Source organism: Athene noctua, chromosome 3 (genome assembly GCF_965140245.1).
Source record: "Athene noctua chromosome 3, bAthNoc1.hap1.1, whole genome shotgun sequence".
Classification (NCBI taxonomy): domain Eukaryota; kingdom Metazoa; phylum Chordata; class Aves; order Strigiformes; family Strigidae; genus Athene; species Athene noctua.
The window spans coordinates 77,389,182-77,409,398 of NC_134039.1; the positions used below are offsets into that span (position 1 = coordinate 77,389,182).

Consider the following 20,217-nt stretch of genomic DNA (forward strand, 5'->3'; position numbering starts at 1 on the left):
CATTTCCTAAATTAAGTGTAAAAAAGGGTCAGGGTAACATGAATGTGATGGGTAATGCGGGAAATGAGTTTGCCTAGAAGATGATGGAAACAGAGGGCACTGGGTAGACCCTAGTTTTACTGGCAAAAATGAATCATGGAGAAAAATACTGCTAGTTTTGAACTGAAAATATTCGGTAAAGAAGCTTACAGACAAAATAAACAGCATCCTTGAAGTCAATTTATAATGGATTTTACTGATTCACCAAAGGTAGTAAAGCAATGCTAAGAATTACTTATCAGAGATTTACATCAGCAACTGAATTTGAAGGTGAAAGGTAAAATTAAAAACTAGTTAGCTTCATCTGTGTTACAAATTTAATGAACTCTTAGAAAATAGGCACAACAGCAGCCTGCAGAAAGCTCTTCTAAACATATCATACTTCTCTATTCTAAACTCAAGAACCTACAGGGTGTTAATAAATTAAGTACAATAGTACATCTTTTAACAAGATGTTGTTAAGAAAGCACATTAAAGACTCATTCAAAATAAAGTGATAATGCATATGCATGGTGTATTAATAATGAGAAATCACACCTTTTCTTTTTTTCTTCCCCAGCTCCTTTCCTCCACCCCTTTTTCAGAAGCTGCACATTTTTAAATGAGCTGCCTCGTCAATAAGTAAAAAGAGTATTAGATGCCTTTTAACATATTTGATTTTTCAGATAAAATGGAATACTTGAAAGATTCAACAATGACTGAAGATGGTTTTTTGCTTTACTCTAAAAGCTTTTTTGGCAAGTTCCCTACCAGAGAAGCATTTCCCTGCCCAGTTCACATACTTGTAATGATTTCTATTGTAAAGTTATACTCCTATACTCAATGTAAACATATTAAGAGATGATAAATAACAGAAAATATTAAACCAAACCCAGAAATTATTAAAACCAAAAGACAGCAGAAAATCTAGCTCCTCTATAGTTATACATTTAAAATCCCTGCTTAAATATAATCCTGATTCTGATTGTAAAGCTACTGTTTGCCATCTTCTTTATCAACTTCTGAATCAGTATAAATTTTGGAAAATGTGAAAAAAAAAAATAAATCAAGGATTATAAATGTGTACAAATGATGAATTACATTAACACTTATACTGAGGTTATCCTTATACATTAGATGTTACGTAACAGAACAAAAGAATGGAAGAGGTCACCTATGGCAATCCAGATTTTAGACGAAGACAATGATTTCTCATTGACTCACTTGAGAGAGTCTACAAAGTTACAAAACTCCAGGCAAGCTAGCAAGAGGCATTACCTCTAAAAAGTTTCATTACTAATGAGCTGGAATTTTTTTTCCCCTCTAAGACATATTTCTTATATCTAGTGCCTCCTAGAAAGTTGTAAACCAGAAGCCATTGATGAGACATTGTGAAAATAAGAGTATGAGCATTAGGGAAGGATGCTGGGGACATACAAGTGGACAGTGGGATCTTGTTCACAGTAGGGAATGCCAGACAAATTCTGCACTCATCTGGGAAAGCATATGTCACATGTCTCCAAACAGGCTTCACCATGGGCATGTTCACAGTGAATTTCTACATTAAGATGAATCTCTTCTTACTAATTACAGAGATCTTAGGAAAGTAAGGTGAGAGTGATTCAAATACTGTACTGCTGTATCTCCTGTCTTGTTTTGTAAAAGCACTATGGAAAAACTTGCAGAAATGCCTGTCCCTGCAATACTCACTGTGCATTTTTATTAATCAAAAAGGTATAAATGATTTGACAAGCATGAAACAAACATCAGAACAACCCCTAAACCCATCCAATTTCAGTAAATAGGATTCATTCTTACTTCCTCACCTTCCTACCCCTCCCAGTGCTCTGTCTCCTGAGTAGAAATATGTCAAAGTGCAAACTATCACTGACAGAAAAACGGTGATTTCATTCCTTTCAGTGACATATGGCACATTTAATCTAAATTATACACAAATGGAAGCTATATGGCACAGAAGAGAAGGTGGCACACAGCTCTTCAGAGAGTAAAATATTACCCTCGCTAAAACCTTGACCATCTGCCTGTCAATTTATATCAATTATTTGGCATATTTTTTTTCCAAATCACATAGGCTTTAGAAGGCCTTATCCAAAATGAATCAAAATCAATGGAAGATTTATTTCACTGGGTTTTTGGATCAGAGCATTGTGTGAAGATACAGACAGCTTTGACACTTTGCCTGTGTTTAGTGTTGTTAAAACTTCCACAAAATTATAAAGTATATATGACTTCACTGGGGAAAGATCCCATGCCTACTTTGCACCTGTGGGGACCGGTTCCCTGTACCCCAGGACTGGGGCCAAATGTAAACAGCATCATTTGCTACAGAAGCTCTTTGCACCCAAGAGGACTATCAGAGGTAAAAAGCTATGAGAACTGTATCCTCTCTCTGATGATCTGAGAAAAAGTATTCTAGTTTTTCTTCACAGAGTTTTTCGCTCTTTCAAATGACAAAATATGTTTACTAAGCTGCTGCTTTAAAACAAAGCAGTATGAAAGCTGAAAGTTTGGTGTGTTGTTTCTTTTCCAGCTGAGGCTTTTAAGATGCAATATTTCAGAGTTGTGACATCCAAAATAAATTACAGACAGTCCTGAAAATCTTTAATCTTTAAGACACATCAAGCACTTAGAGATGTCTCTCTGCTCTTGCAGGTCACAGATCAGCTTGTGTCTTGTGTCCCAGCTTCAGCTGGGATAGAGTTAATTTTCTTCCTAGTAGCTGCTATAGTGCTATGCTTTGGATTTAGGATGAGAATAATGTTAATAACAGACTGATGTTTTAGTTGTTGCTGAGCAGTGTTTACACTAAGTCAAGGACTTTTCAGCTTCTCATGCTGCCTTGCCAGGGGAGGCTGGGGGCAGGGGGTGCACAAGAAGCTGGGAAGATGCACAGCCAGGACAGCTGACACAAACTGACTGAAGGGACAGTCCATACCATATGACATCATGCTCAGGTTTTGCTTTTTTAATCTTGTTTTTATCTTCTTTATTTGTTTCATCTCAGTTATCCTTTTTAATTTCCATTTCTTTGATGAGCACCTTTTCACTACAGTTTTATCCAGCCAATATTTGTACTAGAAAAAAAAAATCATAATTCCAAAGTACTATTTCCATGACCTTTTTTCTTTAAAGACCAATTAGTACATAAGCACCAGCCTACACATTATCATCACAGCAAAGGCTGCCTCAGAAATATCAGGATTCAGAAAATTATCATTTACACAGAACATAAAATGACACTATTGGTTATAAGAGATAAGGCATATAGATTTTTTTTATGTGGCATTTTAATGTGATAATTACAGAATCACAGAATCGTCTAGGTTGGAAAAGACCTTGAAGATCATCCAGTCCAATCACTGACCTAACACTGACAGTTCCCAACTACACCAGATCCCTCAGCGCTATGTCAACCCGACTCTTAAACCCCTCCAGGGATGGGGACTCCACCACCTCCCTGGGCAGCACATTCCAACGCCCAACAACCCCTTCTGGAAAGAAATGCTTCCTGATATCTAGTCTAAATTAATTCCTAAAAGTCTAAGTTTCAGTCTTCATATAGATAAGTGGATGCTAATAGGCCATCCATAAAGACTCCCCTTGTTAAAATACAAATGAGGTATCTCTTATGTTTATACATGTGTAAGTACAATTAATATTGCAACCCAACTGGAAACAAAATTGCTTTAGTTAACCAACCATTGCAAGGCAATCAAATGTGGTATCAAACGTAATTGTAGAAGATCCATTTGGGGAATAACAGCAATAATTTCATACAGACTACTTCCCTCCTTCTTCCAATTCACAAACAACTTTTTTCATGCATCTCTATGCCAGAAAAATGAAAAAAAATCATGAGTGTCAAAACCACCTCCCTTTCACTCCGCAGCATACAAGATAATTCAAACTGACAAGGCTGTTTCATTTAGAAATATTGGTTTGTGTCTCTAATTTGTAACTGCATTAATCTAAAAACATTTAAGTAGGTTTTATTTCTCCAGCTGTACATGCAGCTAGGGAATAGGGCACTATTGATCGAGTAGGAAGCAGAGAATGGCATTTCTTTATTTGCCTGAAGCTAAGCGCTTTGGATTTGCTTTCATAAACTTCACAAACACCCTCTTCAGACTTAATAGTTTTTTTAACAGGTAACTATTATTACATATAGATGTAAACTGGAGTCCAGATATTTTAATTGACTTTGTGCTTAATTGACTTTAAGTAATTTTGTCCTTAATTGGGAAACAACATGTGTTATAATCCAATATTAATGATTTTTTTTTGTTTTTACTCAGAAGACATTTGGTATTCTTAATCATTATTCTTTTGAATAATTTTGTACTTTTTAGTAAATTAATTAGTAACTGCCAAAATTATTTTGATATTTAATTATCAGTGCAAAATACCAAAATCCTTTATGATCTTTATTTCTCTTGGCTAAAAAATACTGGAAAATAGGTAAGATACGTGCTCTTGGTTTAAATATCTATTTTTGCTCTTCAGACATTCAATATATGCCAAACAGGCATTCATTTATTAATAAAAAGAAAATACATAGCCCCCAGTGTCAATCTGTGTATTTAAAACGCTATGCAACATGACAGAAGGATAGGAATATGAAAATACTTTCTCTAACACCAGATGTTCGAGGTTCAGTAACTTGCTGGGTCACAGCTTCCCAGGTTCAAATTAATACTGATCTGAGATTTCTATGTTCATGGCTATTTTTGGTTTTGGCAAACATCAACAGGCTATTGCAAATAAAACTAAAAATTTAAAATTCTTCAACTTTGGTAAAGATTCCTTTAACTATTGATCCTGGCAAGGTCCTGGAGCAGATCTTCCTGGAAACTATGCTAAGGCACATGGAGGACAGGGATGTGATCTGAGACAGCCAGCATGACTTTACAAATGGCAAATAGCGCCTGGCAAATTTGGTAGTCTTCTATGATGGGGTTATGGCATCGGTGGAGAAGGGAAGAGCAACTGATGTCATCTACCCAGACTTGTGCAAAGCATTTGATACTGTCCCACACAATGTCTCCAAAATGGAGACACGTGGATTTGACGAGTGGACCACTCAGTGAAAAGGATTTGGCTGGATGGTTGCACAAAGTTGTGGTCAATGGCTCGATGTCTAGGTAAAGACCAGTGATGGTGTCCCTCAGGGTCTGTATTGGGACCAGAATTATTCAGCGTCTTTGCTGGGGACATGGACAGTGGGAACGAGTGCACCCTCAGCAAGTTTGTGGATGACACCAGGCTGAGTGGTGGTCGATATCGAGAGGTAAGGGATGCCATCCAGAGGGACTGTGACAGGTTTGAGAGGTGGGTCCATGAAAACTTCATGAAGTTCACCAAGGCACCTGGGTAGGGCAATCTCAAAAATGGATACACACTGGGCAATGAGTGCACTGAGAGCAGCCCTGTGGAGAAGGACTTGGGGTACTGAAGGATGGAAAACTGAATATGAGACAGCAATACACACTTTGCAGCCCAGAAAGCCAACTGTATCCAAGAGCAGTGTGGCCAGCAGGTCAAGGGAGGTGATTCTCCCCCTCTACTCTGCTCTCCTGAGACACCCCCTGCAGTGCTGTGTCCAGCTCTGGGCGTACCAACATAAGAAGGACAGGGACCTGCTTGAGCAGGTCCAGAGGAGGCCACAAAGATGATCAGGGGGCTGGAGCACCTCCCCTACGAGGACAGGCTGAGAGAGTTGGGTTGTTCAGCCTGGAGAAGAGAAGGCTCCTATAGAGGCCTTCCAGTACTTAAAAGGGGCTACAGAAAAGGTGGGGAGGGACCCTGTGTCAAAGAGTGTAGTGATAGGATGAGGGGTAACAGTTTTAAACTGACAGAGGGTAGATTTAGATTAGATATAAAGAAGAAATTCTTTCCTGTGAGGGTGGTGAGGCCCTGGCACAGGTTGCCCAGAGCAGCTGTGGCTGCCCCCTCCCTGGCAGTGTTCAAGGCCAGGCTGGACGGGGCTTTGAGCAACCTCGGCCAGTGAAAGGTGTCCCTGCCCATGGCTGGGGGGTGGAACTAAATAATCTTTAACATCCCTTCCAGCCCAAACCACTCTATGATTCTATGATTTATCAAAAAGTCAAAACTTAAATTTTTACTTGTTTCTCTTTGCTTGGTCTTCTTGAAGTAGCTGGAATATAATATAACATAGTGTGCAGGTTTAACCCCTGCCGGGATCGGAGAGCACGTTGCCGTTGTCCCTCCCCCACCCGCGGCCGGTCGGGCTGGAAGTTAGGCACAGACCCGGGCTAAAGTAACAAGGAGTTTAATACAACAGAGTGATAGAACAATCTCAACAACAACAGTAGCAATGATAATAACAATGAACAGCAATAACAGTGAACAAAACAAAAGATATACAGAGAAATATCGGTAGCTGGTTTACGGACAAAGGATTCCCGCCACCCTGCCCGCCAAAGAGCCAGGTGAAAAAGGTTCCGCCCCTGGACCTGACGCCAGCATGATATGAATAACCCGGCTGGAGATCCCTTCCCCCTCTCTCTCTGTTGGGAAGCTTAACCCTATCCTAGCTGAACCAGGACACATAGTACTGGAAATACTGGAAGAAATTCAATTACAAACAGTAGGGAAAAGGGATTTTAGTAGTTGTGCATTTGTGCTTTTATCAATGGTTTCGTCCCAACTTCTTTTCTAAAAGGCAAGCAAATTCTCTCCTTTAGACAATTCTGAGAGTCTTTACATTCAATTTTTACCTGAAATAAGAAAAATGAGGCTCTGGGACCAAATCTGGGTCTTGAAATATTTTTCCCTGTACTAGCTAATTTCAAAAGAACGTATCTGAGGATGCTGAATTTTTACTATACTGCGACATTAATCTACAAATACAATCTTTAAAAATCTTTAATGCTTACATGCTTCTTTTGCTGCAAACTGTGCAATATTCATAGTTTGAATAAGGTATTAGAACGGGCACTCTGTACTTTTGATTGACACATCCCTTGTAGCTCCGTATAGAGCTTGGTATTATGGCCAGCCCTCTTTGCCCTTCCTGTTTTGGATTTGTTCCACTGAGGTCAGCCCGTACATACTCCCCCAGAACGAACGTTTGTGATACTTTCTCCTTAAAACTCCATTGGGTATTATTGAGCTGCAATCTGACTGCCATGGACATTGCTGATTGTGAGCTCATTAGAAGCAGAAATAGATAGTCCCAAAGAGCTCCTTTCTACAGTGACTCATGTGCAATGCCACTGAAAGGGTTTTCATCACGCAAAACCAAATCCCAGACAAGAAACAGCCCATGTACAGCATGATGCAGACCATTCATAATGCTATCAGAAATACTTTAAGAAACCATATCCACAGAAAGTTTTATGGTATATCTTCTATTTTCAATCACAGCCATTAGGAGAATGAATCTTCCAGTGAAAATTAAGTTTACCAGAAAGATCTGTGGGCAAACTAATTTGAGCAGGCATTTGCTAAGAAGTAGGCCAGAAGAGAGGAGAGATTACTTCTGGCAAAAATGGAACAAATTAAATTATAAGAGGCTTAATACATTTATTTGAACTTTAATTGCATAACCTAATGTCAAGGTTATTATATGGTGCACGCTGTTCTCATCCAAATTCAAAACAGTAAAGCACAAGCTTGGTTTGCAGTTACTTTATTATAAATTCAACTGCATTTTTAAAATTTTATTCTGACCATAGTCTTTGTCTAAGCCACAATATTAGTATAAGATCACATTTCAAAATTGCTTTGAGATGTCTCCTTGGCAATGAATTCTGATAAGACCAGAAGCCTCTTTGGTGTGACTGACTTCTACTGCAAGTAAAGGGCAAAAAGAAAACCAAAAGATGAGATGGTATTGTTGATGTGATGCCAGTATGTACAGTAAAAAGCAAAATTATTAGAAAGAGCATCTGACCGTATTCAGACTATTCTGCACTGAGTCCATCAAACCTGCAGGTTTTGTTTTCTATTCAAAGCAGAGACAGAATATCAGAAAAGGTCGTTGTAGCATACTCATTATTGCATCCCTATGGAACATGCATTCTGTGTGTTACCATATATTAGAAGCTATGCCTGTGCAGAGAGCACACTTAAAAGCATTCAGACTGTATCCAGACCCTCTTCGCACTCCTAAAAGCTAGTCACCCTAATTGAAATTATTTGGCCTGACCTTAGGGGTATTTTTTGCCCGCATGTTTGCAGATCTCCAAGTGTCTGAGGAGCACTGGATCAGAAAGGATATTATAGAAAATCATCGTGCACTCAACTCTGTGCCACTATGATTCTAGTGGATGTGCAAACACAGTCTAGGTTTGTAGCAGCATCACATAAAAGCACCATTTGCCTTTATTTCTGAAGGAACAGGCAATGAAGGCATAATAAATGACTTAGACACTTGGTAAGACCTGTAGCCTAAAATTAACAGGCTTATAACCATGCAGTACAATACTAATTTGACTTGATCAGTAATCAAGAATGAACGTATATTTTACAATCATCTCACTTGTTTTTCAGTAAAGTCAGAAATGATTGAAGAAGATAGTTTAGTGTTTGTCCAGGGCCTCTTTCAGTAGTACTAAAATACTGAAGAGCAGAGATGCGGTTATTAAACTAGGGAAAGGGATTCTAAAAAAACCACTCTATGACTCCCAATACACAGTCATGTAGATAACCAAATCCTTCTGTATTAAGCTTTTTTCTGTTTGTTTTCTTCTTTTTCTTTTTTTTTCCACCACATAAGCAAAAAACAACTTGAAAAACATCTTTTCTATGATTCTGTGTTTCAGTGCTTGGAGTAGCACACTTTTAACTGTCAGTAACCATCACTCAGATGTCTTCTCTGCAATCATTCCTTGTATGTCAAAACAGATGTCTTGCGTACACCTCAGAGATACATCCCTGGGTCTGCAAAGCTCCCTATAAGCTTCTGAAGTGAAAAGTCCGTTTTATTCTCTAGACAACCAGACCAGCACTCTGTTTACTGAATAAAATAAAATGCCCATTCATAGTTAATGACTCCTTCTGTGGTGGATACATAAACAACATGTTTGTAAGACTACAGTTAAAGTTTCAAAGAGAAAAAATCCAAGAAGATTAAAAGAAAAAAACCTGAAACTTACCCCAAACTCATCCCTCCACTGATGTGATGCTTGGTTCTTCTCTGCTTCTTTAGCGAGGCGCTGAAGACCAAAGAGAGAGAGGACATACATTTTAGTCTTTACTGATTCTTCTCACAGCAAAGTCTTTCTTTTTTAATTTCCTCATATACAGGTCTTCTCTATATAATTGTATATATACCTATGGTTTTTTGCACTTGAAAATTAAGTATATTTGAGTAAAGATGGATCATCTAATTTAAAAAATGTTATTTGCTGTATTCTTTGATTATTTAAGTACTGTAATGATGCATTAGAAATCTTAACCCTCATTCCAAGGTCATTTAAGAAGTTCTAGTTAAATTTAAAATCCATCACTATCCTTCTGAAAAAACTTTCTCCTTACACACACCATCTTGCCTTATATGTGTTAATTTTATCTACCATCCAAAGACAAGAATTTATTATCATTTTAAAACACTCTATTATGGACAGTTATTTCTCCATTAAATTATTTAGCTTCAATTATAGGATTTTCTGACATCATTTGTGATTATTAGGGACCCATAAAAACTCAGTAATTTGGACTAGCTCTAGTCTGGTCCCATGGACTGAATACACATTAGCAGTTGGAGAGTAATAAGCATGCTCCTAGCAGACATTTTTCCCATCTAATTTAATTTGAAAGAAATCCGGTTTGTCCACTTAGCCCCATGGGAAACAAAGCACAGTTCACAGGAATGATCAGATGATGCTCCTTCAAATCAGTCCCTCTACAGACACATCCATTGTGCACATCCATGCTGACATGTCTCTCCTCATACAAAATCACAAGTCTTTGGAAAAAAGCTGTTTGTACATGTTTACTACAAATTTGCGTATAAAAGTAGCCAAGCGTAATGCATGTTCTCCAGCTGAGCTGCATAAAGCATCCCCAGGGCCAGCAGCCCTGGAGGCAGGCACCCATCCTGAAAGCAAGCAAGCTCACTCTGAAGGAGCAGCTACCTGATGTGAACATAGTTCATGTGGACTCAGCCACGTCCTAATTGTTGAGTGACTTGCTTTGAGAACTATATTACTTTATAGTCCAATAAAAATTTTAGCAACTGTTTCTGGGGAGTCACGGTCCCTTTCTAACAGAAATAGTCTGGCTATATCCACCAGATAACTAGGGATGAAAATGCTTTACTATTTAACAACATGTGCACAGTAAGCCTGGTGATCCTTTTAATGCTCAGACCAGTTCCTACACAAAACAAACTGGTGGTCTAAGTTGCATTTTCAGCTGAGTCAGCTGTCAGTTCTTGCTAACAACCAAAAGGATTATGGCCAGAAAGTTCATATAAACTGGAATGTCAGAGATGGTGCTGTCAGCACCTCACCTCAGCCTCATCCATGACAGCAACCACTATGCTATCTGATCCCATAAGGGCAGTCCCTGTCCCCCATCCCCCCCACCCCCCGCCCCCAACAATTATCAGGATGATAAATTTTGTAAAGTAAAAATTAGGATCTTTTCCTTCCTTTTACATTTTCAATCATTCTATATATATATGTTTAAAAAACAAAGCAAAACAAAAAAAAACAAAAACCAAACCTGTGTGCTGCTGTTAAGTGTCCCCACTTGTTTTATTGTCAGTTCAAATGATCCTTAGCTAATAGAAAGCTGCTAGCATCTTACAGGCATTGCCAAGCAGAGTACCCTCCAGAGTAGCCAAGTATCACATTTACAAAAGAAAAACTATTATACAATTTGATGTATTACATTGGGAAAAAGGACAGTACAACTCTCCCTTGACTGCACTGAACAAACACCTCAGATACCGACAGTATTTTCAGTTTTCTGGTAATATACTAGTACAATTTTGTTCATTTAATTTCTTCACCCAATATCACCAGTTCTGCATCTAAATTTCCACATCCTCTGATGAGTTCAAGCCAATTAAGACATGTTTCACCAAACTGTAGCAAAGCAAGATAACTACACTTACTACACATGTAAACAGCTGTAGTTAACACTGCCCTCAGATTTCCCTCACAGTCTGCTTCATTGCCTTAAGGTACTCAGAGAACTGCAATTTTTTTTCACAAAAGACACTAGAACCCAAATGCACAACCTGATAGATGGATTATGAAGATAAATATATAATAAGCATTAACATTATTATGTTAATAGTTTAGGTGGAATGTACATTTAGAATGTATTTACTACTATTCCCTGACAGATATAAAAGTAAAGACAAGCCAACTTGATATCAACACAGCAGTATTTTCCTTGAAACAGATCATCTTTTCTATCAGCAATGCCTATAAATGCTACTCAAATTATTAGTACTCAATATAGAACCTGTTAGCCAGGACGAGAATAAATCTGAGTGGCGACAAGAATAATTTATTTGATCTCTCAAAATTGTGATAAATATTGCATTTTCACCTTCTATTACTGCAAAAGAACAATCCTGTAATACTATAGCTATGTAAGTTACATATGCAAAAAAATACAGGATCATTTCCAGTACTAGTAACTCCTATTACCGACTGGTAACCCTGAATACCCAGCTCATCTCCAGCAGCAGACTCTTTTATCAACATTGATGTGCAGGCTATCAAAAGGGCACAGATCATGCATGGACATAATTTTTAATAAATCAGTGTTTTAAAATATATGGTTTGACTGATAGGAAGTCTGTGCATGCAAAGACCAGTATCATTCTCTCCTGTGTAATATCTTATATTTTTAGGAAAGATAAGGGAAGAGTATTAAATAATATATATATAATGAGGCTAAGGTGTTCTCAGAAATTTTTCATTTCTGTGCAAGAAGAACCTTGCTGCCTCAGCAACATGGATTCTAATAACTGAGACATTCACCCTTCCGTCCACAGAGAGAGCTCTGTTAAGAGCCAGATTAAGAAGTCAAGACTCCTGGGTCAAAACCAGCTAGATTGTGAAGCAAACGCAAGTTCCCTATGCCCTTTATTGTGACACAAGGAGAGACTAATTTTTCATCTCTCTCAAAGAAATCATGCCTGCTTCCTTTTGAGGTATGCAAATGTCAAGTCTTGCTTTCCCTGTTTTGATGGAAACGTCTCTGGAGAATGCCAACAGAGGAGTGACACAACAGCAGGCTGACACCTGACACTCCCTGTGTCCCTCTCATTACAATGAGGGTTTAATAAGGCTACACCTTCTTTAAAACCATGACCCACCGCAGTTCCCTAAAGGTTTCTTAGCAAATACTAAAATGTTGAGATTTGTATTTTTATATGTGAGAAAATAAGCAGAAATTATTCTAAAACAAATAAGCAAAACAATATTTCTACATATTAGGCTTTAATCACTTGTTACTCCTGGCCTCTGTAGGTGTGCTGTGAAAACGAAAGCTGTGAGATGTTTTCAGGCCTCGAATGAAGCTCTATCTAAAATCATCTTTTTAGAGAGGATGAAAAGCCGATCACCACTAAAACGAGGAAAAAAGAACAAAACTAACATGTAACAGAAACATTCTGGCTTACTTCAACATATTTAAAGAAACCCTACTTTCTACAGTCTGCTGGAGAACAAGTATTCTCAGATTATGACAATGAAACTCAAATTACTCTGAAGTTGTACATAAATTGAGAAACCATGAACAGGAAGAGAGGGCTGCAAAAGCTAACAAATGCTGTAGCATCTATTCCTGTGCTTTTGGAGGATGTTCAGTGGCTGTGAGACAGCGCTTCTCACAGATCAAAAGGGCCGATGTCTGATTTAGCCAATGAGATTGACACAGTAGCTGGTGTCAAATTTAAGGTGCTTGAAAACACCATTATTAAACAAGCATTTGTTAAATAAATGTTCCTAGATGAAACAATCATTTTCTACCTCTTTTTTTTACTATTTTAGCTTTTTTTATATAATGAATGAGAACTGCTCTCTCCCTTGCTATCTTCTAAATATGTTGCAGGGTGCATTATTTTTAGGAATTTTCAGAATACTTAGCTCATCAATAAAAGAATAATTATCCTTTGAAAGACAGTCACTGCCCACAAATAAGTATTTTAATCAAACTGTGGAAGAAGTCACCTTCCACTAGATTTCCTTAAATCTTTCGAAGAGAATGGTTCCCTTCAAAGCAAAACAGCTATTGGGAAAGACAGACAAGATGCAAATATTATTTACTCCACCAGCCTATGAACTTTTCTTTAACTTTTAAGTGGATTACAAAAAATTACACACACACACACACAAAAAAAAAGCAAACCAGCAACCAAAAAACCCAAAGCCTAGCTGCCTGTCAATCTCAAAACTGTCCATTTCTGAAGATGTCCCCAGGTTCCAAGTGCATGTTACTATCTCTGAGAGACAGCCTTTGATGTAGCACAGACTGCAAGAGACCTGAAGAATCTTTATCTGATCTGTAAAGATCAACTCCCCAGAAGGCCTATTCATCTTCTACCCTTCATTTTTGTGCACATATGTCATATCTTTATCTCCTCCTAGCCAGCACAGAATTCTGCCAGCTAATGGCCCGATTACAATTATATTCAGTACAATGAAATAAATCTTCTTCTTGTGCTTCTCACTCTCCTTTAAGTATTTTATCTTGAAAATAATATTGGACTACCCCTTGATACATTAAACTACTATAAAATGTGTAAGCTTGGAGTTATTAGACATCAATAGCCTCACAAAGCTTTCTAAAATACCAAATCCATGGATCTTTTATGCTTTTTTAAGAAGAAAAATAGCCAGAGAGAATATATCAATATCAAGTTTAAATAGAACAACGTGGAAACATAAAATAAACTTCAAATCCTGATTTAAAAATATGATTCAAATATTCAAGCTTGTTCTTGCATGAACAGTGTAAAAGGAGTATGTGTAAAAGTGGTTTCAAACATGGTTTTCATATATGTATCTGAAATGCAAATATTGCTCTTCTGTAGATGATTATGACTTACACATAAATAACAAAGGAGAAGTATGAGGAAAGGATTTTGTAAGACTGGGATAAGGTCTCTGAAGTGCCAGTGGAAGACTGATATTGTTATTTTACTACAGCTTTAATACAGACTGACAGAATTGTGAAGAACTTCATTTTCACCTCAGTAAACTGTTACACTCTATATTAAACCAAATGAGAACTATTTTCTTCCACCTTGATTCTACTGTCTTTACTTGCATGGAGTATGTTATATTTTTGTAGTAATTTTTGGTAATGAATTACCCTATTTATTAATTTTCTATTACCTTATTGTATAAAAAGATCAGCCAGCTTGGCTCAAGGGGCTGTGATTTCAACAAGCAACGCTTGCAAACTGGAAGATCAGTAACTCAAAAGTGAGCATGAGAGTGCTAATGACAGCAAGACCATAACCTTCATAGAAATATACATGGATTTATTTTTCTTTGTCTTTACTTCCATACTCCCAGTGGGGCAAGGGAGGGCTTAATAGGGACTGATTACCTTTTTACATATAACTCTTATGAAGATGTTTGCTATATGACCTTTCTCACAAGTGGCCATTCATAATAATAATTATCAGCACAAAAGCTGATCTAGATTTGATGAAGATGGCACATTAGTTTTGATAAAATGGTCATAACCTTAAAACAATGTCTTAGATTGGACCAAACACATACCTGATTTTGTTCGTTTAAATTGTAACCACAAGGTTTAAGATCTCCTCTTACAAGTAATTTTTTTTTCTTTTAAAAATATTTTGATCATTACCATAGTAGCACATACTTTTCTCCATGATAATTTGTATTTCTCTACCTCAAATAAGAACTGTTATTCTATGCATTGGTGTAATCCATTATGTAAATGCCATAATCCTCAGTATAAGTGTAATGAGAATTTTAATACTTATGCAGATTTTGAAAGATTTTTTTTTTTTTTAATATAGTGACCAACAGTATATTTTGGTTTTGCGCTGATCTGTAGCATGGTTTTACTTCATGTATTTACATTGCAGAGTCACAGCCTCTCTCCTACTCTGACATCTGTTGTGCCACATGATGGCAATCTGTGGTCTATTAATGAGGATATCTGAAGCATATAAGGTCACAAAGAGTATGTTTAAAATTGGTCTCCCGTATTCAACATGCACCTCGTATGGTATGTTCCCCAGCTACTCTTGGGAGCCAGTTTCACTTTTGTCATCTGAGGCAGGAGATGAGTCATATTAATAAGGAAAAAGGGTATGTTAGAGGTCTGCTGACTTACCAAAGAACTCTTCATATAAATTTCTGGCCTAAATTCAGACATAATCTAACAAAATCAGCAATTAGCACCATTTTTTTAAAAAGGTGATGTTATTATACTCTGGACAACAATTCAGTATAACATCTCAGACTTTCGCTTCCATTATTAACCATTACCAGCAACCTAAATTGCTAGATTTTTTTTTTTTTTTTGATCTAGCTGCAAAATACAAAACTCCACTTTAAGCAGTCAATAGATGAAAAATACATATTTTGTGTACTTGTATAATGCATTTCAGGCCATTTCTTCTTTATTCTTATGAACAATCAGAAGAACTCATACCCAACACAAAACAAATCTAATGGGAAAATTTTATTATCACCTGCTATATATTTAGAAGGCAGAGAAAGGATTACTGTATCTGTTAGTAACTGTAGTGAAAATAATTCTTTAGGATTCAAGACAACCGATATTCATATTCATTTATTTTAAGTCACCAGCTTTCTAGTGGTTTTCCAGTTCCAAAGCAGAAGACTTAAAATAAACGAAGCCACTGGTCTAAATAAAATCAGAAATGGGAAGCCAAATCTGAACTAGGGTACTTGAGATTACAATATTGCAAGTTGAAGTTAATGACTTCTGACATGAATAATCATAGGGAAAACTGAAATATCACAGAATCATCTAGGTTGGAAAAGACCTTGAACATCATCTAGTCCAACCATTGACCTAACACTGACAGTTCCCAACTACACCAGATCCCTCAGCGCTATGTCAACCCGACTCTTGAACACCTCCAGGGATGGGGACTCCACCACCTCCCTGGGCAGCCCATTCCAACGCCCAACAACCCCTTCTGGAAAGAAATGCTTCCTAATAGGGAGACTCTAAATGAATACATTGCACATGTGGCTTTCGCTGCCTAAAATACCGTGTGCAATCACTGTCTCTGACAAAACTGTCATATAAGTAAAGTCAAAAAGGATAAAATCAAAAAAAACATTTGGCACAGTTACACTTCCCCACTACATAAAAGCAGCACTTGTCTAAAACATGAACTAGAAAGAGCTCTTCTGTCCTATTTCTGCCTTTCTCTTATTGTGTAGATTTAAGAATTTAGCTAATGGTAATAAATTATCAAACAGAGGAGGCAAAAGTGACATAGTGTCAGTACTTCTTCTACTCCTAAAGGGTTCTGAACGACTCTTTTTGATATTATACTATAGTAGGATACTCAGTTACGGTTTAGTAAGAATCTAAAATTCTTCAGGAGTCAAATTTCCCATTAATATCAAACAATCTTTGATTCTTGTCCTGAAAAAAAATCAAAGAACAGCTGGAACTACATTCACCACTAAAAATCACCACTGGAGAATAAATAAATAAATAAGCTAAAAATCATACATATAAACTTCTGGAAAAATAGTATAGCTGAATATGCACCTAGATGAGTGCATAACCTATGGAAATTGCAGGGGGGATGCTGGCAAGTACCAGCTGGTAGATGTCTGAAGACTTACTGGTTTCTATTTCAGCTTGGTCTCTAATATTCATAATCCTAGTTAGTAAAACTATTAGTACTAGATGAAAAGAAAACTTTCATGAGCAGTCAATGGGATAAATGATCTGCAGGTGCAAAAACACTGCTGGAGGGCCCCTTTCTCAGTACCAGAGAATGGGACAAATCAAATACAGCCACAGTGAAGAACAGAGGGAGCACATAATTATCTTACATAAGTGGAGCAGTGAGTCCAGTTCATGAGGTATGAAATATGGTTTGTATGAAATAGCCTCCAAACTTAATATACAAACTGCAGAATGAGTGTACAAAAGAATTCTGTTTAACTACTATTAATCAGCAACAAGGATGTAGGAAATTCTCATCAGAAGGTAGAGAAGCAGCATTTTGTTAAATTCTACACTTTCCACACTCATGGGGAGAGGGAGGGAGGAAGGAGGTTCAGTTCCCAAGTCTGAGTATATTTCTAGGATGCACGCAATCAGGAGATTTTAGAAGCTTGGCAATATTATGACAGCTTGAAACTGCCAAAATTGTTTCAGAAAAGAAGGGAGTAAGATAGAGAGAACTGCAGATAAAGGCATGAAGAAAAATGATCAGAAAAGACGAGTAAGAAATAGTCCGTCAAATGCATCTTGACATCTAGCAGTGAAATTTTGCTAGAGTGGTGCATAGAAACTGCAAAAGACCACTTCTTTTAACATATAATTTATCCTTCTCATTTGCAGAGGTTTCAAACCCTTAGAGCTTATTACACTTTCACTCTAATAATTCATATGCCTTAAATGCAAGTCACATTAGTGTTATATTTTTAAACAAGCTCAAAGTGAAGGACACATGCTGAAACCATTAGACTGAAATTGCCAACTGCTCTGACAAATCACAAATTGCATCATACCACCAGCTCCAGTTCAGTGCCTGCCTTAGGAAACTCTTTAAGCTTCACAGCTGAGCTAGTAACTTCACAGGCATGATTAGAAGATGACACATATATTGAGTAGGCATGCCTTGCTACCCTGCTTTTTCAGCTGTAGTGTATGTGTAGTTTTTAGCAACCCTGGGAGAAATCAGGACTATGTAAATTTATTTTAGAAATATCAAAATTAACCTACTCCAAAACGAATATTCTAAAATGTCAATAACACAATTTTCTTCTAACTTAAAAAAAAATTTACTTAGATGCAGTTCAGCTGGCTTCACAGCTCCTTTAATATCTCCTTATTAAGTATCCAGTTAAACCCCCCCCCAAAATATAGAACTTAGCTGTTTAAAAATTATGCATTAGCAGTCACATTCATATCTGACTAGGATCCAGATGGGAATAGACACAACTGAAATACACATGCAATTGGTTTATTTCAAAGGGAACAGAGGGAAAAGGAACAAATCAAATAAATAGCTCTTTACTAAGGACAAGGAGAAGAAAACATTGATATAAGTTTGCATCCTTTATGCAAGAAAATCAGTAATGAGGTCAGTTATCTTTAAACGAACAGTGGCATTTTGCTTCATCATATAATCAAATTGAACAACACAGTTAATAGAATGCTATACTCTTATACATGTTCAATAACAATATATGGATTTATATCAATATACTTTTGATATAATTTGATAACAGTATATGATATATATCAAATATATCAAATATTCAAATTATGGCTTGCGGGGGGGGGGTGTCTAAAGAAAATAAAATCAGCATCTTCACCTAGGTTCTCAGATGTATAAAATAGAACAAATCGGAATTTGATTGACTAAAAGTCTGTTAAAAAATGTACCCACTTCCTAGAAATATATAATTTAAAAACCTCAGCTGAATAGGAAATGTGGTTTTAACAAGGCAAGATAATGTATTAACAGCATTGCATGTCAAGGAAAAAAATGGAGCAGGTGGTCGACTATAGCCGCTGAATAATCTACTTGATCTCATCAACAGTCAGTGGGTGAGAGCCAAGGAAACATGTTACTGCTGGAAACAGCAGAAACAAATGATACATTAAAACTGCACGCTATTTTCAGGCAACATTTCCCTAATGGAAGTAATATTAGTCCAAAGAAATAAAAAGTGTTTAACTGTGAGTTCTGGAGAAAAATGAACACAAAGGAAAACAACGTTCTACTGGCAAATTGTAACAATATTTTTTATTTTCCCAGAGATAATGACAGCCATGATGGAAACACACCAAAGCCTCAACTGCTCCTGCACCCGGCTTTGAATTGGGGTAACAGGATATCCAGAGCAACTTCATTTCCTTCTTATTAAATAAGATGCTTAATAACATGCTGCTTCTAAACTTTCTAAAATATTTTACAAAAGAGGTATTAAACTCTCAACCTTCTCTCCCTACTGGACAGGTTCAAGCTTTAACTTTCAAGCATAGCCTGTGGCATTTTTGAACAGTTCACATTCAGTAATTACTCTTCGAGAAAGGACTTAATGGGATTTACTATTTTCTTACCCTCCAACAGAAAACTCTTTCAGATCATAATACAAAACCACTTTAAAATTAGAAGTAGACAAAAATCTAAGAGTCGAATGCTGAAAATGGTGTCTTTTACCTTTCCTCAGTCCATTTAGCTTCTGTAGTATTTTCCCACGTCCTTTGAACATGGAAGAAACTCGGCACTTTATGCTTCTTATCAATTTATGCTCTGATACACCTTCATTTCCCTGCTCTCAAATGCAGGTTTTATCCTAATATAGCTACATGGTTGTAAAGCAACAGCTGCTGAACCTATAACACAGAACACTTTTAGTCAATGTGATCATTTTTCATCCAGGAACAGGTCCACCAAAGGTATATAAGTATTAAATATATACCCATAGGGATAGCTATTAAAAGATCATATTAATATATTAAGCATTTCAGCAAATGCTTAAACATCTTTCAAGATCACCAAGTTCCATAAGAACTGTTCTTTAGGATGAAATCCTGACCCTATCAAAGTTCATGTGAGGACCTCACTGTTTTCATTCAGATTTCACTCCTGATGCCTCAAGCTCTGTGTGTGTGTAAGATCATGAAATTCATAACTGGAGATACTCTTCTAGATTCAGCGATCACCAATAGCCATGAATAGTTCTGGCCATTATTTCTCTTCAGCATTTCTTGTCTTGTGTATGTCATATAATGGACAATGCATGACCTTTTTCTTCTAGGCAGTACAGGGCATTTCTGGGCATTCTTGTGATTATAAAGAAAATTTAACCTGGTTCAGGTATACCACTAACATCTTAGATAAGGGAGTTGGTTCACATTTCTGCACTAGAAGATCTTAAAAATTGCTTTTATGTGAAAAAATAGTATTTTTCATTTTAAAACCTACCTACAGTTTAAAAACTAATGTTGTATACTGTCATGGCTACAGAAGTA

At 36.9% G+C, this 20,217-nt stretch overlaps 1 protein-coding gene across 8 annotated transcripts in view; it reads right to left on the bottom strand.

Moving 5' to 3' along the window:
• CACNA2D1 (calcium voltage-gated channel auxiliary subunit alpha2delta 1) overlaps nucleotides 1-20,217 on the bottom strand; it is a 427,358-nt gene that overhangs the window by 227,763 nt on the left and 179,378 nt on the right. For all 8 annotated transcript variants that reach the window (XM_074903424.1, XM_074903423.1, XM_074903422.1 and 5 more), the window contains exon 4: nucleotides 9,159-9,218. In XM_074903424.1, the coding sequence (XP_074759525.1) occupies nucleotides 9,159-9,218 (60 nt within the window). The remainder of the gene's footprint in view (nucleotides 1-9,158; nucleotides 9,219-20,217) is intronic.